This window comes from Leucoraja erinacea, chromosome 1, assembly GCF_028641065.1.
Source record: "Leucoraja erinacea ecotype New England chromosome 1, Leri_hhj_1, whole genome shotgun sequence".
Lineage (NCBI taxonomy): Eukaryota > Metazoa > Chordata > Chondrichthyes > Rajiformes > Rajidae > Leucoraja > Leucoraja erinaceus.
In genome coordinates this window covers 8,994,023-9,019,770 of record NC_073377.1, presented here as the reverse complement: position 1 = coordinate 9,019,770, position 25,748 = coordinate 8,994,023, and the positions used below count along the sequence as shown (strand labels likewise).

The following is a 25,748-nucleotide window of genomic DNA, read 5'->3' as shown; positions in this document are numbered from 1 at the left end:
GGGGTACTGATTTTAGATGATCAGCCATGATCATATTGAATGGCAGTGCTGGATGGGGGTTCGAATGGCCTACTCCTGCACCTATTTTACGTGTTTCTATGTTTCAGTCTTGTGCTGCATTTAGGATCATGACTAAACATCTCACGTGAAGATTCAACATCTCAAGCTCAGCGGGTCTGACATCATCCGCAGAGGGAGGGAGGAGGCGGGCATCCCTATGTTTCTTGTGGGTCCAGAACTCTTGGTGTTTTAAACGCCGCGTTTTATAGACGCTGCCAGCAATTTACTGCTGACATCATCAGACTATAAAATAAGGCACAGAAACATCCAGGTTCGCGGAGCAGCTGAGCTTACACTCAACAATAGACCCAGTTGGGTCAGTACCAGCATTGCGTGCAACCTGCTGCAACGGGCGGTGCATTTTCCCAATCGCATGTTTGCAAAATATAAAATGCGATGGGGATCTCAAAGCGTTTCTTTGCAAAGACAAAGGCAAAAGATGAGACCGGGGAACGTGCAGAAAGCAGTCACGAATTCCTCCCGCTTCTTAGGGAACGAACTACGCGGGGCTTTAAAAATGGGAGTCCAATGCAAGAATATTCTCTCTTCACTTCCACCCTCCGGCAGGAGCTAAGTGCAAGTCGCAGCAACAAGATCTCCATCTTCAACAGCTGCTGCTGCGGCCGGAGGGGCCGAACACGAGTGAAATTGGATCAGTGTCTCGCTAATTATAGATAGCTTTCAATGCGGCTGTGATCTGTACAGCTGACCGAGGCTGCTGCCCCAGACTCCTGCCTGCCTGTCACACACTGGTGGGGGGAGAGAGGAGGCATCGTTCCCCTACATCAGCTGCCTCTGTTACTAGACAGTAGTCATTTCAATCTGTTTTGTCCACCAAAAAATGCAGGAGTAACTTAAACTCAGCGGGGCGGGGCGGGGGCATCTCTGGAGATGACATTTCGGGTCTGGACCCTTCTTCAAACCTACACGTTGCAGGGGCAAGCCAGTGCCGAGATCAACACATGAATCCAGCTCACACACGCGGCCCCACCAAACCCCCCTCATCAGGACTTCAGACACCAAACCAACGTTGGAGGAAATCCCATCCATATTCGCCAGATTCATTATCGGTCGACGTGACATGCATGCACCTTAAAGCTGGAGTCAGCTTGGAGCTGCAACTGCTACAGACAGACCACAGCCTCGCAAACCATCCCCATAACGTACAGCAGATAGATCATGCTTCTTGTTATTTCTTTCAGCTCGGTAATTTCAATGAGAACACATCATATTGTCAAAAGCACCCGCACCCCCTGATATCTTCCCTCCCCCCCCCCCCCCCCCCCCCACACACACACACACACACACAAAGGATTATGAACAGTTTGACACTTTCTGTTGGAAGGGGCGGGGTGCGGGGACGATTGGATTTTGAAGGCTAGAGAAAGAGTATTTTAAATAAAAGAAGGAAACATTGTATACAGAGTGCAGCGAACCAGCCGTGGTGTTTTATTTTTGCAAACAATTCTTTGCAGCTGCAGTGTCGAAGGAGGGGGAGAGAGAGAGAGGGGGGGGCAGCAATAAAGGCGAGCATTTGACACAGGGAACAAAAGAGCCGCAATACTCACACGACTAGTCTAGAGATGATCCATGAGACCATGGCGGTTGGAAGGACTTGTTTGTCTGCAAGTGAGGGAGGAGTTTCCTCTCTAACCGATGCAGGGCTCGACCATTCGCACGTTTCGTCAGCGCTACCGGCAAGCCCAAGTGTTGGGAGAAAGGGACAACTATTGAGAGAGAGGGAGAGGGGGAGAGATAACCACCGTCGTTAGTTTCACAACGTCCGCCCATTCAGGGCAGCGGCTAGTGCAGGCAGGGGATGGAAGCTCTCTCTCCCCTCCATCGCCTTCCTTCCGAACCGAGCCCGAGCCCTGCAAAGGGGGCACCATATAAGGGCAACCTGTCAAAGGCGAATAAACTAGGACATTGTGATTTTTCTTTCCCCGGCTGGTGATCACCCGGGATGATGCATTCACTGTTCACCTCAAGGGCACGTTGTGCTTAGTCATGGTTACTGCCAGCTAGGTGTCGCATGGCAACTCTGTTTCCAGTACTGGTCCGATGGGCCAAATGGACTTCATCTCAATGGGACAATAGTGCGTTATTTGTCACGTATGCAACTGCACAGTGAAATTCTTTTTGCATATATTACATAGAATATATGCGCAAGAGGAGGGCATTCGGCCCCAAGCCAGCACCGCCATTCAATATAATCGTGGCTGATCATCTAAAATCAGTAGCCCGTTCCTGCTTTTACCCCATATCCCTTGATTCCTTTAGCCCTAAGAGCTAAATGTAACTCTCTCTTGAATATATCCAGTGAATTGGCCTCCAATGATTTCTGTGGCAGAAAATCCCACAGATTCACCAATCTCTGGGTGAAAAGGATTTCCTCATCTCAGTCCCAAATGGCCTACCCCTTATTCTTAAATTGTGATCCTACATCTAGCTTGTCCAGGCCTTTTATGAAACATATAAAATTATAAAAGGACTGGACAAGCTAGATGCAGGAGAAATGTTCCCAATGTTGAGCGAGTCCAAAACCAGGGGCCACAATCTTAGAATAAAGGGGAGGCCATTTAAGACCGAGGTGAGAAAAATAAATTTCACCCAGAGAGTTGTGAATTTATGGAATTCCCTGCTACAGAGGGCAGTGGAGGCCAAGTCACTGGATGGATTTAAGAGAGAATTAGATAGAGCTCTAGGGGCTAGTGGAATCAAGGGATATGGGGAGAAGGCAGGCACGGGTTATTGATAGGGGACGATCAGTCATGATCTCAATGAATGGCGGTGCAGGCTTGAAGGGCCGAATGACCTCCTCCTGCACCTATTTTCTATGTTTCTATGTGACCCCTGGTTCTGGACTCCCCCAACATCGGGAACATTTTTCCTGCATCTAGCCTGTCCAATCCTTTAAGAATTTAATATGTTTCTATGAGATTACACCTGCGGGCACTGCCATTCTTGGCCCTGTTTTTCAAAGATGTACGATGTAGTCGCGAACTCGCAGCTCCCGTAAACTGACGTCCCTCTCCTCTCTTCTCCTCTCCTCACCTCGCCCGCGCCATCTATGTGTCCTGGGGGCGCCACCTGCAGCCCGACCTTGAGGAGATTCCTCTTCTTGCGTGTGGCGTGCACAGCCTAAAGCTGCAGGGCAACTTGTTCGATTTGATCTTATTTGATTGTGAACACCAGGTTGATTGCATTCTTCGAAACAGGTCGGACCACGTGAAGGTTGCAATCTTCCACCCCACCTTGAAGATGCTGGATGCATTACCCAGGTTCACCCTTGCTCCTTGTGTCCAAAGCCACCAGATCCCTCCTGGTTATGTCAGGCGGGCCACCGGTATCACCAACCGACAAGCCTTTGGGCGGGTTCCCGGTTGCACCGACTGGCAACCAATGAGCCTTCCGGCGGGCCCCGACAAGCCTACGGGTGGGTTACTAGTCCTGCCGACCGACGAGCCTTTGGACAGGTTCCAAGTTACGTCGACCATCGAACCTTCTGGGCCCGATGAGCTTTAGTTTATTATTGTCACATGTACCGAGGTACGGTGAAAAGCTTTTGTGTGTGTGCCATAGAAAAGACTGTATATGAATAAAATCAAGCCGTCCACAATGCACAAAATAAAGCATAAAGGATATAACATTTAGTGGAATTATATAACATCTGTGCTGTATCATTCTAAACAAATAGAGTAATTGAGCTCGAAAACAGGCCCTTTGGCCCAAATCACTCATGGCAACCATGATCCCCATATAGTTTAGTCCTATTGGCCACGTTTGACCCATATCGCTGTAAATCTTTCCTTTCCATATACCTTTCTAAGTGTCTTTTAAAGGGGCAGCACGGTGGCAAAGTGGTAGAGTTGCCGCTTTAGATCTCAGCCAAGTCAATGGCTATATTTAAGGCAAAGATAGACACATTCTTGATTAGTACAGGTGTCAGAGGCTATGGGGAGAAGGCAGGAGAATGGGGTAAAGAGGGAGAGATAGATCAGTTATGATTAAATGGCAGAGTATACTTAATGGGCTGAATGGCCTAATTCTGCTCCTATCACTTATGATCTTATGATCTTATGGCATCATCGTCTGATGACACAAAGCTGGGTGGCAGAGTGAGCTGCGGGGAGGAAGCTATGAGGCTGCAGTGTGACTTGGATAGGTTGGGTGAGTGGGCAGATGCATGGCAGGTGCAGTTTAATGTGGATAAATGTGAAGTTATCCACTTGGGTGGCAATAACAGGAAGGCAGATTGATATCTGAATGGTGTCAGATTAGGAAAAGGGGAGATGCAATGAGACCTGGGTGTGCTTGTACATCAGTCACTGAAAGTATGTAGTTACAGCAAGCAGTGAAGAAAGCTAATGGCATGTTGGCCTTCATTGCGAGAGGATTTGAGTTTAGGAGCAAGGAGGTCATACTGCAGATGTACAGGGCCCTGGTGAGACTGCACCTGGAGTATAGTGTGTAATTTTGGTCTCCTAATTTGAGCAATGACATTATTGTTATTGAGGGAGTGCAGCGTAGGTTCACCAGGTTATTTCCCAGGATGGCGGGACTGACATATAATGAAGTAATGGGTCGACTCGGCTTGTATTCACTGGAATTTAGAAGGATGAGAGGAGATCTCATAGAAACATATAAAATTGTTAAAGGATTGGACAGGCTAGGTGTAGGAAAAATGTTTCGGATGTTGGGGGTTCAGAACCAGGGGTCACAGTTTTAGAATAAGGGGTAGGCCATTTAGGACTGAGATGAAGAAAAACGTTTTTACCCAGAGAGTTGTGAATCTGTGGAATTCTCTGCCACAGATGGCAATGGAGGCCAATTTACTTGATGTTTTCAAGAGAGAGATAGATTAAGCTCTTTGTGCTAACGGAATCTATGGATATGGGGGGAAAGCAAGAATGAGGTACTGATTTTAGATGATCAGCCATGACCATATTGAACGGTAGTGCTGACTCAAAGGGCCTACTCATGCACCTATTTTTCTATGTTTCTATGAGACCCAAGTTCGATCCTGACTACGGTGCTGTCTTTACAGAGTTTATACGTTCTCCCTGTGACAGCGTGGTTTTCTCTGGGTGCTCCGGGTTTCACCCACACTCCTGAGGTTTGTAGGTTATCTGGCTTCAGTAAAAATTGTAAATGTTCCCTAGTGTGTAGGATAGTGCTAATGTATGGAGATTGCTGGTCGGTGCGAACTTGTGGGCTGAAGGACCTGTTTCCGTACTGTATAACCATATAACCATATAACTATATAACAATTACAGCACGGAAACAGGCCATCTCGACCCTTCTAGTCCGTGCCGAACATGTATTCTCCCCATGTCCCATATACCTGCGCTCAGACCATAACCCTCCATTCCTTTCCCGTCCATATAACTATCCAATTTATTTTTAAATGATAAAAACAAACCTACCTCCACCACCTTCACTGGAAGCTCATTCCACACAGCTACCACTCTCTGAGTAAAGACGTTCCCCCTCATGTTACCCCTAAACTTCTGTCCCTTAATTCTCAAGTCATGTCCCCTTGTTTGAATCTTCCCTACTCTCAGTGGCAAAAGCTTATCTCTTTTTTTTTTTTTTATATATATTTTTATTAGAGGCATTTGCGTATCATATTCCAAAACTGGTACAGACTTTGTTTAGCGTTTACATATCAAGTATCCAGGTTTCCAGGGACCCATTTACCAAAGTAGCTGGGATCATCCTTTATCGGTTACCTATTAACATTGCCTCTAACTATTTATTTATATTTATAGATAGAAAAAAAGAAAGAAAGAAAGTAGAAAAATAGAATAAACTATCAATAATACAACTTGGGAGATAGGTCCGTAGGTCAGAGAGCATAACTATTTATCTAGTCCTGGGTTCAGGCTTCAGTCCGGCCTCCGTGCCGGTCCGATCTACCCCTTCAAGTAATCTATACAAGGTGGATGTTAAATTTGTGTTGATTGTGTGTTTTTGTCATTTTTTAAATTATATGTATGACTGCAGGGAAACAAAATTTCGTTCAGACCGAAAGGTCTGAATGACAATAAACAAATCTAATCGAATCTAATCTAATCTAATCTAATCTAATCTAATCTATAAATGGAGACCATATTCTAATAAATAATTCTGGTTTGTCAATTAATTTTTTCCAAATGTAAGGTCTCCGTACTGTATCTGTAAAACTAAAACTAAATGCTGTTACTAGGCCCCCACTCTCTCATCTTTACGACCTGTCCCACTGAATTCATTTCCACATACCTCGACTCCTTCCCATCTCCCGCTGTCCAATCCTTCCCTACCTATGTCTACAAGATACAAGATACAAGATACATTTATTTGTCACATGTGCCAGTTGGCACAGTGAAATGTGATCACCATACAGCCATACAATAAAATAAAGAACACAACACACGATAGAGTTCAACATAAAACATCCCCACACAGCAGAATCAAAAGTTTCCCTCTGTGAGGGAAGGCACCAAAGTCAGTCATCTTCCTCTGATGTCCACCCACTAGTGGTGTGATGTTCACACCACTAAGACACCACACACGCCCTTCGTCCCTTCTGTTTTCCAGGCTCCCACTGCCTCATCTTTACTATCACCCATTCCTTCTCTCCAGAGATGCTGCCAGTCCCGCTGAGTTAATCCAGTATTTTGTGTTTATCTTCTTTGCTGTTAGAATACCTACCTTAACTACCTCTGGCTGCTCGTTCCATATACCCATCACCCGCTGAGTGAAAAAAGTGTGGTGCCAATATCTATTGACAGATCGGGCCATGAGCATCAACCAGGTTTATAGGTCAGCCGGTTTTCATCCCTTTGAGCAATGAGCCTGTGCAGTGTGTAGCTGGCGGGAACTGTGAGAGGACAACCTGTCTCTTTATCACTTCACATGAGACACAAGAGACTGCAGATGCTGGAATCTTGAGCAAAACACTAAGTGTTATTTTGGGCACCATATCTGAGGAAGGATGTGCCGGCTCTGGAGAGGGTCCAGAGGAGTTTTACAATCATTATCTCAGGAATGAGTAGGTTAACCTATGATGAGCGTTTGTCGGCACTGGGCCTGTACTCGCTGGAGTTTATAAGAATGAGGGGGGACCTCATCGAAACATACAGAATAGTAAAAGGCTTGGATAGAGTGGATGTGGAGAGGATGTTTCCACTGGTGGGAGTGTCTAGGACTAGCAGTCATAGAATTAAAGGACGTTCTTTTCGGAAGGAGAAGAGGAGAAATGTCTTTAGTCAGAGGTTGATGAATATGTGAAATTCTTTGCACAGGAGGCTGTGGAGGTCAAGTCCGTGGATATGTTTAAGGCAGAGATTGATACATTTTTGATTAGTATAGGCGTCAGAGGTTATGGGGAGAAGGCAGGAGAATGGGGGATTAGGAGGGAGAGATAGATCAGCCAAAGGTAGACACAAAATGCTGGAGTAACTCAGCAGGACAGGCAGCATCTCTGGAGAGAAGGAATGGGTGACGTTTCGGGTTGAGACCCTTCTACACATTTTGTCCGATAGAGTAAGTGTTCGGCACGGACTAGAAGGGCCGAGATTGCCTGTTTCCGTGCTGTAATTGTTATATGGTTATATGGTTATCAGCCATGATTGAATGGCAGAGTAGACTTGATCGGCTGAATGGCCTCATTCTGCTCCTATCATTTATGACCTTATGACTTATGACCTTATGAACTTGACGGGTCAGGCAGCATCTGTGGAGGGAATGGACAGAGGACGTTTCGGGTCTGGACTCTTCTTCAAACTTTATACACCCTTCACATCTCTATCTATCACCTGCCAGGCTTTGTACCACCCCCAATTATTTTCCAGCTTTCTCCCCCACTACAATCAGTCTGAAGACAATAGATGCAACCGGTCAGCATGCTCTCCACTGTGCACCTGTAGAAGTTTGAAAGAGTCCTCCTTGCATACCGACTCTTCGTAATCTTCTCAGGAATTAGAGGCGCTGATGTGCTTTCTTTATTATTGCATCTAGTGTGCTGGGACCAGGAGAGATCTTTGGTAATGTGTACGCCCAGGAATTTGAATTTCTTGACCCTTTCCACCATCGACCCGTTGATATAAACGGGATTGTGGGTCCCTATCCTACCTCTTCCAAAGTCCACAATCAGTTCCTTGGTTTTGCTGGTATTGAGGGCCAGGTTATTGTGCTGGCACCATTTGGTCAATCGGTCGATCTCACTTCTGTACTCTGACTCGTCCCCATCAGTGATACGTCCCACAACAGTGGTGTCTTCAGCGAACTTGATGATGGAGTTCGCACTATGTCCGACTACGCAGTTAGAGTGCGTACAGCAGGGGGCTGAGCACGCAGCCTTGAGGTGCTCCCATGCTGATTGTTATCAAGGATGACACATTTCCACCAATACGGACGGACTGTGGTCTGTGAATGAGGAAGTCGAGGATCCAATTGCAGAGGGATGCGCAGAGACCCAGTTCTGCGAGTTTGGTAACCTGTTTGGAGGGGATGATTGTGTTAAATGCCGAGCTGTAATCGATGAATAACAGCCTGACATATGGGTTTTTGTTGTCCAGTGCGGAGTGGAGAGCCAGTGAGATCGCATCCACCGTTGATCTGTTGTGGCGGACACCTAACTGCAGTGTGTCGAGGTTCTTGTCTAGGTAGGAGTTGATATGCGCCATAATCAACCTCTCAAATCACTTCATCACCACAGACATTAGTGCCACTGGTCGATAGTCATTGAGGCCCATCACCTTGCTCTTCTTGGGCATTAGGGTATTATTGATGCCCTTTTAAAGCAGGTTGGAACCTCAGACCTCAGAAGTGAGAGGTTGAAAATGACCGTAAAAACTCTAGTCAGTTGGTCCAGGAGTGGAAAAGAATGCGGAAAGTTGTGACCACTGCCCAGTCCATCATCGGCTCTGACCTACAATCCAATCCAATACCGTTTATTGTCATTTGAACATCAAATGAAGTTCAAACAAAATTTGGTTTCTGCAGTCATACAACAAGAAAAAAAACAAAGACACACCATTAATACAATTTACACAAACATCCATCACCTTGAATCTCCTCCTCACTGTGATGAAAGGCAAAGTCATTGTCTCTCCCCTGCTCCGGGTCTTGATGTTGGAGCCCCTGGCGGGCGATGGCAAGTCCCGCGGCCATTGTCTCTCCCCTGGCTCTGCTCCAAGGTGCTAGGCCCCAACGACAACGGAAACCCGACAGGGAAATGGTTGGGTCCCCCGTACAGGGAAGAGGTTTAAAAGTTTCCTATTTCCTCCTACTCTCCAAGAAGGAAAGGTTTGTAGGTTAATTGTCTTCGGTAAGGATTGTGAATTGTACCTTGTGTGAAAGATAGTGCTGGTGTGCAGGCATCACTGGTCGGCGCAGATTCGGTAGGCCTGTTTCATAATTATAATCATAATTATATTTTATTAGCCAAGTATGTTTTGCAACATATGAGGAATTTGATTTGGCATACAGTCATACTTATAAAAAAGCAACAGATCACACAAAATATATTTAAACATAAACATCCACCACAGTGACTCCCCCACATTCCTCACTGTGATGGAAGGCGAAAGAAAGTTCTATCTCTTCCCTTCATTGTTCTCCCGCTGTCGGGGGCCTCGAGTCTTCCGTTGACTGGACGATCTTGACTCACGTAGCCGCCGGTGGGCCTCCTCGTCGAGGCGATCAAGCTCCTGTATCGGGCGGGTGATCTCAGCTCCGCTGCGCCGAGCGATCGGACCCCGGCCCAGGGTTAGTCGAACGTTGCGCGGTTTTGGAGCTTCCCGACTCGGTCTCTCCCGACTCTGCGAGCTCCTTGATGTTAAAGTCCGCAGGCCGCGGTTGGAGCGTTGATCCCTGGCAAGGAATTGGCTTTGATGGTAAGTCCACGCCCCGCGGTGGGGCTCAAAGTCAGTCCCGAACATGGCGTTCAACTCTATGATGTTAGGCCGCAGAGCAACCAGAGATACGACCCGGAAAACAATCACATCTCTGGCAAGGTAAGAGACTGAAAAAAAGTTTCCCCCTCCCCCCACCCACCACATAAAACAAACCAGAGAACATTAACACAAACTTTTAAAACACACTAAAATATTCATTCATTCATTCATTCAATCATTCATTCATTCATTCAATCAATCAATCAATCATTCATTCATTCAATCAATCATTCATTCATTCATTCATTCATTCATTCATTAAACGGACTGTTTGATAGACATATGGAGGGAATATTGATTATGTGCAGGTAAATATGTGATGGCCTTGGCATCATGTTTGGCACAGACATTGTGGGCCAAAGGGCCTGTTCTTGTACTGTACTGTACGAAATTCTACATTCCATAGTCATAGACAATTCATCAAAATACATATAAATTAATGTAAATAAATAAGAAGATTCATCCACGAACTCACCAACAGGTTTGTTGCTTCTCTATTTTACTTGCTACTTCATTAAATTGTCACTTTTCAGCCGGAGTTATCAAATGCATTCACTCTCAACTCTGAGAAGCTGCAATCAAGCCTTCTCCATGACACCACAGTGAAATAACTTCACTCTAGTCCCTGGTGTCGCTGCCCTGACAACGACAGGCCCTGTCTGCCGGTGCCAGCCACAAATAAGATCTTGTCTCATGATGTCGCCACACCTGATACCTTTTCCAAAACAGAAAGTGCTGCTATTACTCCAGCTAACCAGCTGTAAAGCACCAAGACAGGCACAAGCAGTGGTTAAGAAACAACTGCAGATGCTGGAAAAATCGAAGGTAGACAGAAAATGCTGGAGAAACTCAGTGGGTGAGGCAGCATCTACGGAGAGAAGAAATTGGCAACGTTTTGGGGCCGAGACCCTTCTTCAGACGCGAGCAGTGTTTATTTTCTCCTTCCTCATCTACTGATGCTGAGGAAAGAGTTTATGGTTCTTGCTGAACCTTCTACCAGTGTTGAACATGGATTAAGGATCCCCACCATTGAGGTAAGATCCTCTTCTAGCTGCTACAGTAGGGCAAAAGGGACAGAATCTGGTCCAAGATTCAGGTTCAGGAACAAATACTTTCCTACAACTAACTTGGTCTTGATAGACACAGAATGCTGGAGAAACTCAGCGGAACATCAGCACCTCGGGAGAAAAGAAAGTGGTGACGTTTCGGGTCGAGACCCTATTCAGGCTGAGCATCAGGGGAGAGGGAAACTAGAGGTATGAAAAGGTTAAGGACAAATCAGGGCCGGCACAGATGACCAAGCAAAGATAGAGCCCACAATGGTTCATTGTTGGCTGTGGAAGAAGTATAAAGAAGGGATGGAACAAGAAAAGGCAATTCAGCACAGAGGTAGGATATCAGGGGGTGTGGCTATTAGACAATATACAAAAGACAATAGGTGTAGGCCATTCGACCCTTCGAGCCAGCACCGCCATTGAATATGATCATGGCTGATCATCCACAATCAGTACCACATTCCTGCCTTCTCTCCATATCCCTTAACAACGCTATCCCTAAGAGAATTGACTCCACTGCCTTCTGAGGCAGAGAATTTTACAGTTTCACAACTCTCTGGATAAAAAATATTTTCCTCATCTCCGTTCTAAATGGCCTATCCTTTATTCTTAAACTGTGGCCCCTGGTTCTGGGTTTCCACAACATCGGGAACATGTTTCCTGCCTCTAGCGTATCAAATCCATGAATAATCTTATATGTTTCAATAAGATCCCCTCTCATTCTTCTAAATTCCAGAGTATACAAGCTCAGCCATTCTATCAACAGCCCTGCCATCCCGGGAATTAACCTTGTGGACCTACGCTGCACTCCCTCAATAACAAGAATGTCCTTCTGCAAATTTGGAGATCAAAACTGCACACAATACTCCAGGTGTGGTCTCACTAGGGCCCTGTACAACTGCAGAAGGACCTTTTTGCTCCTTTGCTCAACTCCTCTTGTTATGAAGGCCAACATGCCATTAGCTTTTTTCGCTGCCTTCTGTACCTGCATGCTTACTTTCATTGACTGATGAACAAGGGTTCTCCGATCTCGTTGTACTTCCCCTTTTCCCAACTTGACACCATTCAGAAAATAATCTGCCTTCCTATTTTTGCCACCAAAGTGGATAACCTCACATTTATCCACATTAAACTGCATCAGCCATGCATCTGCCCACTCACCCAACCAGTCCAAGTCGTCCTGCAGCCTCATAGCATCCTCCTCATAGTTCACACTGCCACCTAGCTTTGTGTCATCGGCAAAATTTCTAATGTTAATTTTAATCCCTTCATCAAAATCATTAATGTATATTGTAAATTCCAACACTGTGCCTTGCAGTACCCTACTAGTCACTGCTCTGCCATTCTGAAAGGGACCCGTTAATCCCTTCTCTTTGTTTCCTGTCTGCCAACCAATTTTCTATCCATGTCAGCACTCTACCCCCAATACCATTTTGCCCACTAATCTCCTATGTGGGACCTTATCAAATGCTTTCTGAAAGTCAAGACACACTACACCCACTGGCTCTTCCTTGCCCATTTTCCTAGTTACATCCTCAAAAATTCCAGAGGATTAGTCAAGCATGATTTCCCCTTCGTACTGCTATCCAAATGTGCCGCTATCTCATCTTTTATAATTGACTCCAACATCTTCCCCACCACCGATGTCAACCTAACTGGTCTATAATTCCCTGTTTTCTCTCTCCTTAAAAAGTGGGATAACATTAGCTACCCTCCAATCCACATGATCTGATCCTGAATCTATAGAACATTGGAAAATGATTACCAATGGGTCGACAATTTCTAGAGCCACTTCCTTAAGTACCCTGGGATGCAGGCCATCAGGCCCTGGGGATTTATCAGCCTTCAGTCTTACCAGTCTATCCAACATCATTTCCTGCCTAATGTGAATTTCCCTCAGTTCCTCAGGTCCCTGACTTCCCTTGTCAGCCACGGTCGCCCCTTACTCCCCTTGGAATCTTTCTTCCTCTTTGGAATGAACTGATCCTGCACCTTTTGTATTATCCCCAGAAATACCTGTCATTGTTGTTCCACTGTCATCCCTGCTAGTGTATCTTTCCAGTCAACTTTGGCCAGCTCCTCCCTCATGGCTCCATAGTCCCCTTTGCTCAACTGTAATATTGACATTTCCGATTTTCCCTTCTCCTCTCAAATTGTAGATTAAAACATCATATTATGGGCACTACCTCCAACTGGCTCTTTTACCTTGAGTTCCCTTATCAAATCTGTTTCATTACACAACACTAAATCCAGAATTGCCTTCTCCCTGGTAGGCTCCAATATAAGCTGCTCTAAGAATCCATCTTGGAGGCACTCCATAAACTCCCTTTCTTGTGGTCCAGTACCAACCTGATTTTCCCATTCGACCTGCATGTTGAAATCTCCCATAACCACCGTAGCATTATCTTTGTTACATGTTAATTTCAACTCTTGATTCAATTTGCACCTTATATCCAGGCTACTGTTTGGGGGCCTGTTGATAAGTCCCATTAGGGTCTATTTTACCTTTACAATTCCTCAGTTATATCCATACTGACTCTACAACTCTTGATTCTATGTCACCTCTCGCAAGGGACTGAATTTCATTCCTCACCAACAGAGCTACCCCACCCCTCTGCCCACATGTCTGTCTGACAACAAGGAGGCCCCGGACAGAAAGGTCAGATTGGGAGGAGGAGTTGAAGTGCTGGCCACTGGGAGATCAGCTTGGTGAAGTCGGACTGAGTGAACGAGTTCAGCGAAACGAGCGCTGAGCCTGCGCTTGGTCTTACCGGTAGAGAAATTGACAGCTGGAACAGCGGATGTAGTAGATGAGGTTGGAGGAGGTGCAAGTGAACCTCTGCCTCTCCTGGAAAGACTGTTTGGGTCTTTGGATGGAGTTGAGGGGGAGGTAAAGGGGCAGGTGTTGCATATCTTGCCGTTACAGGGGAAAGCACCAGGGGAGGGGGTGGTTTAGGTGGGAAGAGATGAATTGACCAGGGAGTTACGGAAGGAACGGTCCCTGCGTAAAGCAGAAAGGGGTGGAGATGAGAAGATGTGGCCAGTGGTGGGATCTCGTTGGAGGTGGCGAAAATGTTGGAGGATGATATGCTGTATGTGACGGCTGATGGGGTGGAAGTTGAGGACAAGGGAGACTTTGCCTTTGTTACAAATGGGGGGATGGGGAGTAAGCAGGGCCGGAGTTACGTATAGGTTTCAACGGCTTAAGCTTAGGGCCTAGGCAGGCCTCGGAAGGGCCGGATTCACCTATAGGCTTCGTAGCCTGAAACCTAGGGCCTCAAAATCTAGGGGGCCTACGGCCAAGGTGTTTTTTTCCCAGAGAAATAAAATCACGAGAAAAAATAAATTGGAGCGCTATCAGCGTTTCCACTTTGACGGAAATTACCCAAAATTCTGGTTCCGGCTCGCTGGAAGTTTGGGGGAAAAAATTGCGCCCATCCGCGCCTGCGCAGTTGGGGGTAGCCGGTGACGCAGTAGCGACGCAAAATGATGCTGTCTCTCCGCACGTGCGCAGTGGGCCTGGACGGGTTCAGATCTCCATTTGCACTCCACACAATCACCTCCATGCCTCGTGTCTACCAAAGATCCTAGGTGTCTGCTCCAGGTAATTAGTGGAATATTGCGTTGCGGGAGTGCCCGTTTCTCCGGGCCGGAGGGGGCTGTGGTGGCTGTGGTGCGGAGTCGGAGCCTCACTGCGTGGGAGGGGGAGGGAGGGAGAGGGAAGGATGTGAGAGGGGGAAAGGGGACTTGAGACAGAGGGGGGAGAGAGAGGGGAGAGGAGGGGAAGAGAGAGAGAGGGGGGGGGGGGGAGAGGGAGAGAGGGAGAGAGGGGGGGGAGGGAGGGGGGGATGGGGGGGGGAGAGAGAGGTTGATTGGGGGGGGGAGAGAGAGGTGGAGGGAGAGGGAGTGGGAAGGAAGATGGGGAGAATGAAAGGGGGATTATCTTTAGTGAGATTGCAAAATTAAGGTAGGTTTTAGAGCTATTATATTTTCTCCTCCATATGAATAATATCAAACATTTGGAACTGCTTTCTTTTCCTTGATAACAATACTAAAAAATATAAATTCCATAGTTTGTGACTTTCATTTTGCTTCATATTTTTAATGTGCACTCACTAACACAGTCGAACAGTAACAGGCAATCAAATCAACACAAAACATTTTCTAAAAAAAGGTTTTATTTACTGCAAAAACTTACAGTATTTTATTTGCAGTGTTTGCATGCTCCTTTATAACATTTTACATAACATTTTACAGTACAACTAGATTATTAAAACAAGGACAGCTTCAATTCTTGATTTAAAAAAATGTATACAACAATGACCCCAATCATCCCATTCCAACCACTCATTACTCTTGACTCAACCAAAATAATTTCTGAAATATTGGTCATAAATGTGGTGCAACAATGCTCCAAAATAAGGCTCAGAGTGCACCAGAGAGCATCTAAAACCCCAGAGCTTGGACCCCGGCTGCAAGGGTCTTTGAGCTTCCAGCTTGTTATATGCGGTGCATGCAATTATTTCACCAAATTTTTGTAATCCTGCCATGCCACCCCCCTTTTTGAAAAGCTTCGTACGGGCCTGGTGTATATTTTTGACACTGTCATAGGCCTTTCTTACATATGCTGTCACAATGCACTGTAGTCTCTAAACAACACTTCAGTAATTTTCCTTGCCCTCCATTTCAGAATAATAGTGTTTTAAGCCGATAACTCGACACTAGCACTGGCAATAAATAAAAAGCGCAGCTTTCCTGCCCGTGTCTCATTGGCCATGTTCGGCTGCACATCGGTGTGAAACTGGTGTACTCTTCCATCTTCCTCTCATCGTGGGGGTGGCGGATTGGGAGGGGCCTCACAAGCCGAAGAGCCTAGGGCCTCTCTTCATCTTAATCAGGCCCTGGGATTAAGAGCTGAGCGTGTATGCAGATGACCTTGCGGTCTTTAGTCCATTTAGCACTGGTCTCCAGCAGCTCCTGTGTATGGTGTGGAACATGATATCAAATATAATGCTGGTAAGAGTGCTGTTATGATCTGTACAACCAAAGAGAATAAATGTTTAAAATTTCCTGATTTAAACTTGTCTGATAAAATAAGGTAAAATATATTAGACATTTTATTACAGAACAACTGACAGATGATGAGGATATTTATAGGCAACGACGTATGATGTATGCATAAGCAAACATTCTCTTACGCAGGTTTAGGGCATGTACAGATGGAGGGAAGCTGTCTCTGTTCAGAGCATATTGTACACCACTCTATACTGCACACCTGTGGTCAAACTACAGAAATGCAAGCTTACAGGGACTTAAAGTAGCATGCTAAGTGTTTGGCTGGCGACCGGAAGGTAGCCGGTTCGAATCCTGATTGGAGTGCATACTGTCGTTGTGTCCTTGGGCAAGACACTTCACCCACCTTTGCCTGCGTGTGAATGTGTGTGAATGTGTGTGAGTGATTGGTGGTGGTCGGAGGGGCCGTAGGCGCAGATTAGCAGCCACGCTTCCATCAGTCTGCCCCAGGGCAGCTGTGGCTACAGAAGTAGCTCACCACCACCGAGTGTGACTGAGGAGTGAATGAATAATGCGATGTAAAGCGTCTTGAGTATCTAGAAAGGCGCTATATAAATCCCATCCATTATTATTATTATAATGATGCCATGAAAATTTTACTTAAGAGACCTAGATGCAAGAGTAGTGCAAGTGAAATGTTTGTGGCTGCAGGAGTCAATACTACAAACTGTCTTAAGAAATCGTATGCAGGGCCGGCCTTAAAGCGCTTTCTCACGGGGCGACTTGACGCAAGATGTAACCAGAGTGAAGTGGTCGTGGTCTAGCACGATATCACACGATATAACGGGGGGGGGTAGATAAAGAGTTCCCACGGTACTCGGCATTTCTGTTATTTGTGCGAGTGACTTGTCCGTCTCCCGAGCTTTCCCGTTAAATCTTGAATGAACATTGTGAACTGTGAAGTGTCACGTGGCACAAATGATGTCACTTTTTTTTCCACACACTATAAATATCTTCCCTTGGTTGAATTGGCTCATTTGGAGACATGCCTGTACTAATGCCGTGACTTTACTGCAGGAAGATGCCACATTACGCGCCCAAGTTTAAATTTCCAACGTGTGTTTCAGAAGTACCACAGATTCCCACCTTTATAAATTTCTATCTGGCAGTGTTTTCTGTCTCAGGAATTTCAGCCCTTTGTCTATATTTGATGACAGTAACTACAGACAAAGGGCTGAAATTCCTGAGACAGAAAACACTGCCAGATAGAAATTTATAAAGGTGGGGATCTGTGGTACTTGTAAAGAGTCAGTGCAGAATCCTTGATAATCAAAAACTGTCTGAATCAGCAAGTTAGACACAAAATGCTGGAGCAACTCAGCGGGCCAAGCAGCATCTCTGGAGAAAAGGAATAGATTCCATTTTTGGTCGGGACCCTTCTTCGGGATGATTGTAGGGGGAAACTGGAAGCAAGAAAAGACCGGGACAAATCAGAGCCAACAACAGATGACCTCAGCAGGGTATTTTGAAGAGGGGTCCCGACCCGAAATGTCGCCTAACTCTTTCCTCCAGAGATGCTGCCTGACCCACTGAGTCACTCCAACACTTTATGTCTATATTTGGTTCCCTGATAGGACAATTGTTGGCTAGGGATAGTGTGATCCCAAGAGGGAACCATCGGTGCAAACCTTGTACTGGTTAACCGACAATTACTGCATGGGGGGGGTGGGCGGGGGAGAGAGAGAGAGTGTAAGTTACCTAAAATCAATTAATTCAATGTTCATAGTGAACACAGACACAAAAGTTTGGAGTAACTCAATGGGTCAGGCAACATCTCTGGAGAAAATGAACAGGTGGCATTTGTCTATCTTCGGTAAAAACCAGCATCCGTAGTTCCTTCCTGCACAATGGATCTCAGTGTCAAGTCTCTGACTCCCGTTGGCAGGCCATTCGGCCCACAGCCCGCCCAGCGATGACTAACCCATGTCACAGGTGGATGGTGTGAAGCCGGAGTTAGACAGAGCTTGATTAATGTTACGGTTGGGGAATGGGCCATAATATGGCCAGGGAAACACTGTTATTCGTGACGCCCCCTCCGCCCTTTCCCAGCTGTTCTCAATCGCACCCCTGGCCACACAAAAAATTATACTTTAAGAAGGAATACACGGAACGTTTAAACTCAGAACGCTTCTAACAGAATGAGCCATGTGAGCACTTTGATCATTCTCCCTGTATTTGCATTTGACAAAATAGTCGGAAAAAAATGTTTAAAAGTGTTCATACCTTTTGCTATGCCTAATTGGCCCTTACCTCTGCGAAAATAGTCCGATATTCGTAGGTGAAATGTCACCAACAATAATTGATTCTATTATTAATTGACTAATAATTGACTCTATTAGCGGAAAGATGCAATTCTGATCTAATATTATCAATGCCTCTGTCTTTGGAAGCAACACCAGCAATTTATTAAATCTGACTACATGCGGCACAGTGGTAGAGTTGCTGCCTCACAGCCCCAGAGACCGGGGTTCGATCCTGACCAGGGGGGAGAGAGAGAGAGTGTAAGTTACCTAAGTTACCTAAGTCAGATCTGGGAAGAAAAACATAAAAAGCTGGAGTAAGTCAGCGTGTCAGGCAGCATCTCTGGAGCAAAAGAATAGGTGGCGATTCGAATAGACATCCTAATCGGAATTGAGTCTGAAGATGTGTCTCGTCCCGAAACATCACCTATTTTTCTCCAGAGATGCTGCTTGACTCGCTGAGTTACTCCAGCTTTTTGTGTCTGTCTTCGGTTTAAACCAGCATGTGCAGTTCACTCCTTACACGGGTCTCTGGAGAACATTGATTGGTAGCGTTCCGGACCCTGCTTCGGAAAGGCATCGATCGCTGGTCGGCGAGGACTTCTCCCGAGTCACCAAGTTACACGATTACCTGCCGTTAGCGCCACGGTGGTCCACGGTGGTCCACGAATGCCGTACTGTTATCGCACGAGGTTCCCACGATGTTAAACTCTGGTTAACTCTTGCGTCAAGTCGCCCTGTGAAAAAGGCCTATTAGGATATGCGGGGCCCAATTGGGAACAATTTTGGTGGGCCCCAGGTTCCCAGCCAAGTTCTGTCAGCCCAGTTATTTAGTATATATTATGAAATTGTACACTAGGTGCTATGGATTATACACTGGGTGAATCTCTCCTGCTCCCTCCCGTTTGCCTGTCAGTAGCACCGCTGGCTTCCAACCTTTACCGTAGCTGCTAATTATGTGATTGGACACAATGCCCTTGGAAACAGCGGCTGATTGGACGGGAGGAGACCTATTTGTTGATTGGACGGGAATTTTAAAGCAAGTTGGTTGGTGATTGGATGCGACCTCCTTAGAGACAACGTTTGATTGACCGCCAAATAAAATTGTCAAATCTGTAACAAAAATCGCTGGTCGGTGCGAACTCAGTGGACTGTCTGGTTGTATCTCCAAACTAAATCAACCAGACTATCTGGTTGTATCTCCAAACTAAACAGTATAACATGCAGGTACATTCATTTAAAATTAGATTCAGTGATTATTTCACATGATTTCTTACTGTGTAAAGCTCAATTCCTGACCAATTTCTGTTTAACATGTTTGGTCTGCCGTGAGCATTTTTCTCTCCCAAAACAGTTCATATTTAGCAAATCGATCAACGAACCAGACAGCAGTTGGACTCAGTCATAGAAACATAGAAAATAGGTGCAGGAGTAGAGGCCATTCGGCCCTTCGAGCCTGCACCGCCATTCAATATGATCATGGCTGATCATCCAACTCAGTATCCTGGACCTGCCTTCTCTCCATAGCCCCTGATTCCTTTAGCCACAAGGGCCACATCTAACTCAATTCAATTCAATTCAATTCAATTCAATTAAACTTTATTGTCATTGCACAGATACAAGTATAGGTACAACAAAATGCTGTTTAGCGTCTGGTCATAGTCATAGTGCAAGATAGTGGAAGTAGAAAATAAAAATACAGAATAAGCATACAATCGAGTAAAAGAGTACTGGTTAACAATGTGTGGAATGTGGTTGGATTAGAAAAAAAACTGGTACATAGGCAAATACTGTATACAAATGGGATAGCTAGCGACGGGACTGTGAGTTCAGCAGTGTAATGGTGTTATTGAAAAAGCTGTTCCTCAGCCTGCTTGTGCGAGACCTGAGGCTCCTGTACCGCCTCCCTGATGGAAGGAGGACAAACAGTCCATGGTTAGGGTGAGAGGGGGCCTTGATGATTTTCCTGGCCCGTCTCAGACACCGTTTGCGGTGGAGGGCATCCATGGCAGGGAGCGGGGCACCGATGATGTGCTGAGCAGTTTTCACCACCCGTTGCAGTGTCTTCCTGTCCGCTACGGTGCAACTGCTGTACCATACCGTGAAGCAGGTGGTCAGGATGCTTTCGATGGTACAGCGGTAAAAGTTGGCCAGGATCTGTGGGACAGGTGAACTTTCTTGAGCCTCCTCAGGAAGTAAAGGCACTTCTCCCTCTTAAATATAGCCAACGGACTGGCCTCAACTACATTCAGTAGCATAGAGAATTCCAGAGATTCACCACTCTCTGTCTAAAAAATGTTTTTCTCATCTCAGTCCTAAAAGATTTCCCCTTTATCCTTAAACTGTGACCCCTTGTTCTGGACTTCCCCAACATCGGGAACAATCTTCCTGCATCTAGCCTGTCCAACCCCTTAAGAATTTTGTGGGTTTCTATAAGATCCTCTCTCAATCTTCAAAATTTTAACGAGTACAAGCCGAGTCTATCCAGTCTTTCTTCATATGAAAGTCCTGACATCCCAGGAATCAGTCTGGTGAACCTTCTCTGTACTCCCTCTATGGCAAGAATGTCCTTCCTCAGATTAGGAGCCCAAAACTGTACGCAATACTCCAGGTGTGGTCTCACCAAGACCCTGTACAACTGCAGTAGAACCTCCCTGCTCCTATACTCAAATCCTTTTGCTATGAATGCTAACATACCATTCGCTTTCTTCACTGCCTGCTGCACCTGCATGCCTACTTTCAATGACTGGTGTACCATGACACCCAGGTCTCGTTGCATCTTCCCTTTTCCTAATCGGCCACTATTCAGATACTAGTCTACGTTCCTGTTTTTGCCACCAAAGTGGGTAACCTCACATTTATCCACATTATACTGCATCTGCCATGCATTTGCCCACTCACCCAGCCTATACAAGTCACCTTGTAGCCTCCTAGTTTAGAGGGGTTTAAACAGTTTAGAGATGTTTATAGGGCTCCAGATGGGTCCAGATGGGTTTAGCAGTGTTCAGAAGTGTTGTAGAGGGAAATAGGGGGGAATAGAGTGGGGGTTTAGAGGTGTTCAGAGGGTCCCAGAGGGGTTTAGAGACGTTATAAGCCCCCCCGTGAGAAATTGTATTTCTCTGAAATTGAAGATAGACATAAAGCTGGAGTAACTCAGCAGGACAGACAGCACAGCGACTCTGGAGGGAAGACTGAATTGAACTCTCGTCGGTGAGATACTTGTGATTGTCTGAAGAAGGGTCTCGACCAGAAACGCAACCCTCTCCCCAGAGCCCCTGCCCGTCCCGCTGAGCCACCTTCAACTTCAGAGCCAAACAAAAAACACAGAGTGCTGGAGGAACTCAGTGGTCAAGGCGGCTGCCTCACCCGCTGGGTTTCTCCAGCATTTTTGTCTACCGCTAAACGTCAATGATTCCGGGAATGCTGAGGCGACAGGGTGAGAGAGCTAGAGAGAGACGAGATGGGGAGCGGGAGAGGGAGTGAGAGAGGGAGGGAGGGAGGAGAGCAAAACACAGAGAGACACAACGTGGGTCGGTAGGTGAATGACTAACCTGCACACCAGGAAGAAGCCCCTTCTTGCAGTCACGGTCTGGGACCCTCACATGATGGTGAGTTTAAAGAAATTCTCAATATGTCATCGATCTACATCCCTCAGTAAATGTAATTGTGTTTTAAACAAGTATTTATGACGCCGCGTGAATTTTATTCAAAGGAACACAGCGTCATTAATACTCATTCAAAACACAATAACATTTACTGAGGAATGTGGATGGATGCAGATTGATATAACAACTTGTTAACTACTTCATGTTAAGAAGTGCTAACAGCTAGTCCAGAACAAGGGGTCACAGTTTAAGGATAAAGGGGAAATCTTTTAGGACCGAGATGAGGAAAACTTTTTTCACACAGAGAGCGGTGAATCTCTGGAATTCTCTGCCACAGAAGGTAGTTGAGGCCAGTTCATTGGCTATATTTAAGAGGGAGTTAGATGCGGCCCTTGTGGCTAAAGGGATCAGGGGGTATGGAGAGAAGGCAGGTACAGGATACTGAGTTGGATGATCAGCCATGATCATATTAAATGGCGGTGCAGGTTCGAAGGGTCGAATGGCCTACTCCTGCACCTATTTTCTATGTTTCTATGTTTATATGTATAACAAATCGTTTGTGTCTGATTGCCGTGCAACGGCTGTTACACATGGTCGTTTAAAAAGAAAATCCGGACGGCGAATTAAAAAAAAAAATCTTTATTTAACAAAGAGAATTCGTATTTCCGTACGAAATACGGAACATTAGTGCGGGGCCCAATTGGGGGCAATCGGTCAAATCGGCTTAAGGCCAGCCCTGATCGTATGTAATAATAATAATAATAATAATAATTTTATTTATAGAGCACTTTAAAAACAAACATAGCTGCAACAAAGTGCTGTACATCACTAATCATTGACAAAAAAGTTAATACACACCAAAAATAACAATCAAAAGAAATAGTAGGAAAAGACATGTAAAATAAAGAAACATCAAAAACACCACAAACAGAAGCAAAGCCTCAGGCATGGTCAAAAGCCAGGGAGTACAACTGCGTTTTAACACTGGATTTGAAGGTGGACAGTGAGGGGGCCTGTCTGATGTGCAACGGCAGGGTGTTCCAGAGTGCCGGAGCAGCAACAGAGAAGGCTCTATCCCCTCTGAGCCTCCGACTAGACCTATAAATTTATTTGCCGGATTAATGATTCTGTAAATGTAATCATCTTGGCCTTATCAAACATAAGGTTTAGCACCATACGCTACCAATCCCAGCTGTGGAGACATTGGTATAGTTGCCTCGCTGTAGGACACTGATTTTTTTTATTCTTGATCTTAAACCATGTATTGTGCTTTTGTATGTCATTTATTGTGCTTTTTATGCAATTTGCAATTTATTCTATGTAATGTCTTGTCTTTTATCTGGACCTTGAGGCTGTAATTAAAAAAAAGTAAGTAAGTGAAACATCTAGTGGTTTATTTATATCACCATTCCTGAAATTCCTTGTTGAACAGCGTTCAAAAGGATGGACTATCACCAGTGGGTGTTCCAGTACAGTGGGGAATTCTGCATTTAGTAGATTTTGACTTCTAGTCCCAGGCTTCAGCTGCAACAATAACTGAAACAAGAGCAACAATGAGCACCTTTGACAACTCAGGAAAAACTGGGCAGTCCCCTGGTTTGCTTATTGTACGCTACATTTTATGAACGTGCAAATATTGCAAAGTGTTTAATTCACAGTTGGAGTGATTATTTTATCCCTGCCTGCAGTAATTGCTGCAATCTGCATTCCACCAGGATAAATTATTATATGCATTTGCACTAATTCAACTTTACCCACAACATACAGTATTGTATTGTATTGTATTCAAATTTATTGTCATTGTCTCAATTTGAGACAACGAAATGAATTTCCCTTACAAGCAGTATCATTAAAAAAAAACACAAAAAAATAAATAAATAAATAAATAATAATAAAACATATTAAAAATAAAATTGAAATTGAATTAAAAAAAAGCACAAACACAGAAAGTCCACGACACAACATAACATAAATGGCACCAAGGTGAGGATGGCACCATAGTCCAGCCAGTCTCCCCTCCGTGTTCATCCGTGGTCGGGGCCTTCGGAGCACCCGCAGTCGCCACCCCGGGTGGCCCGATGTTCAGGCCATCACGCCGGGCTGGTGGAACGCCGACGCCGAACCCCGACGGTGAACATCTTCCTCCTCAGCGGCCCGGACCTCCTGATCAGCCGCCTCCCGCTGCCGGAGTCCGCATCTCCCTGGTCCACAGTCCACATACAGTATGTGGGCATGTGGGTCATTACACATTAACTTCCATCGAAATTGGCACAGAGCCACAGCCTCACAATGCTAGAGACCTGGGTTCAATCCTTACCCTGTGTGCTATCTGAGTGGGGTTTGCATATTCTCCCAGTGACTACATGAGCACATTTTAGGTGCCCCGTAAGTTACATGTACAAGTAGTTTGAAAGTTAATTCTTGTTTATATTAAATATACAATACACTCCCTGACCATAGTTTGCAATTGCCTAACATTATGTACAAACAAGAGTTAAGAGTGTTTATTAGTCAGATGCACCAGGACCGGTACAATGACATTCGCACTCAAGCTCAGCAGCGAAAAACTCAACAGATGGGTGTCTGATTTCACCGAAAATAAACACGTGAAAGTCATTCAGGTTATTGTTTGTGCCGTACTTGATGTGGGCAAAGGGATTGTGCATGAAGTGCAGAATGTTTTCAAGAAGTTGTTATTGTGGCCCCCTGCCAGACAATTTCAGAGACCATGTTGTTATCTGCAAGCACCAGGATTTTGTGCTCTTCAATTTATCTCCTGAACCGAAAATGGGAACTTCCAGCTGTGTAGTAAACCTGAGAAAAATTAATCCTGGAGTATTAAGCAGTATGAAGAACTGTCTTTTAGTTTAGTTTAGTTTACTTTAGAGATGAAGAGTGGAAACAGGCCCTTCAGCCCACCGCGTCCATGCCGACCAGCAATCCCTATACACTAACACTAGCTTACAGGGACAATTTACAATTTTTACCAAAGCCTTACAAACCTGTACGTCTGTGGAATGTGGAAGGAAGTTGGAGCTACCAGAGACTAACTATTTCTCCTAGAGATTTTAACTCACCCTGTTGAACCCTCTTATTATGGGTGGTTATGCCTCTGGAATAGTTCATTGTACAATGAACTCAGGGCTGCCAACATTGGGTGAGAGTTGAGAGTGAGAAATTGCGAGGGAGTGTAGCGACCGAGGGGGGGAGGGTGTGGGAGGAACACCCCCTCCCATTGTAGGCTCCAGAGGCAGCACCAACGCCCCCACTCACCCGGTCCGCTCCTGACTCTGGTCCGGGGTTAAAACTCCATGGGGTGTGGACAGAGCGGTTGACGGACATAGAGGGTGGGAGGTGTGTGCCGTGCCTCATGGGGGAAGGAGGAGAGGGGTTGGTGCTGGGACCACCGCCGCCGTGTCTCACCTATCACACCATCTGCATGGGAGAAACAAAACTACTTTTCCCCCCCCCAAAATCATCCCACAGGCCGGTAGTTTGACAGCCCTGCTTTAAATCAATCCCCTCTGGTGATTGAATCACATATCCTGGGAAAAAGACTATGCATTCACCTGATATTCCCCTCATGGTTTTTACTCACCTCTAAAACAATTTTTGCTTTATTTTGAACTTTCAGCACCCGCAGATATTTGAGTGTGAGAAATGTTGTGATCAGCGTGAGAGCATGAGAATTTTGTGAAATGCGTGAGTCTCGCGCTCAATGCGTGAGAGTTGGCAGTCCTGCTAATAATGCAAACATTTTATGCAAGTTCCAAT

At 45.6% G+C, this 25,748-nt stretch overlaps 2 protein-coding genes across 3 annotated transcripts in view; one reads left to right on the top strand and one right to left on the bottom strand.

The window, feature by feature from the left end:
• The window catches only part of reep1 (receptor accessory protein 1), a 107,318-nt gene extending 105,254 nt beyond the window's left edge, over positions 1-2,064 (bottom strand). The window contains exon 1 of one of the 2 annotated variants that reach the window (XM_055649983.1): positions 1,629-2,064. In XM_055649983.1, coding sequence (XP_055505958.1) covers positions 1,629-1,660 — 32 coding nt within the window. In that variant the 5' untranslated portion in view covers positions 1,661-2,064. The remainder of the gene's footprint in view (positions 1-1,628) is intronic. The other variant, XM_055650054.1, reaches the window with a different exon arrangement.
• ptcd3 (pentatricopeptide repeat domain 3) overlaps positions 1-25,748 on the top strand; it is a 354,967-nt gene that overhangs the window by 249,277 nt on the left and 79,942 nt on the right. The gene's annotated exons all lie outside the window — the stretch shown is intronic.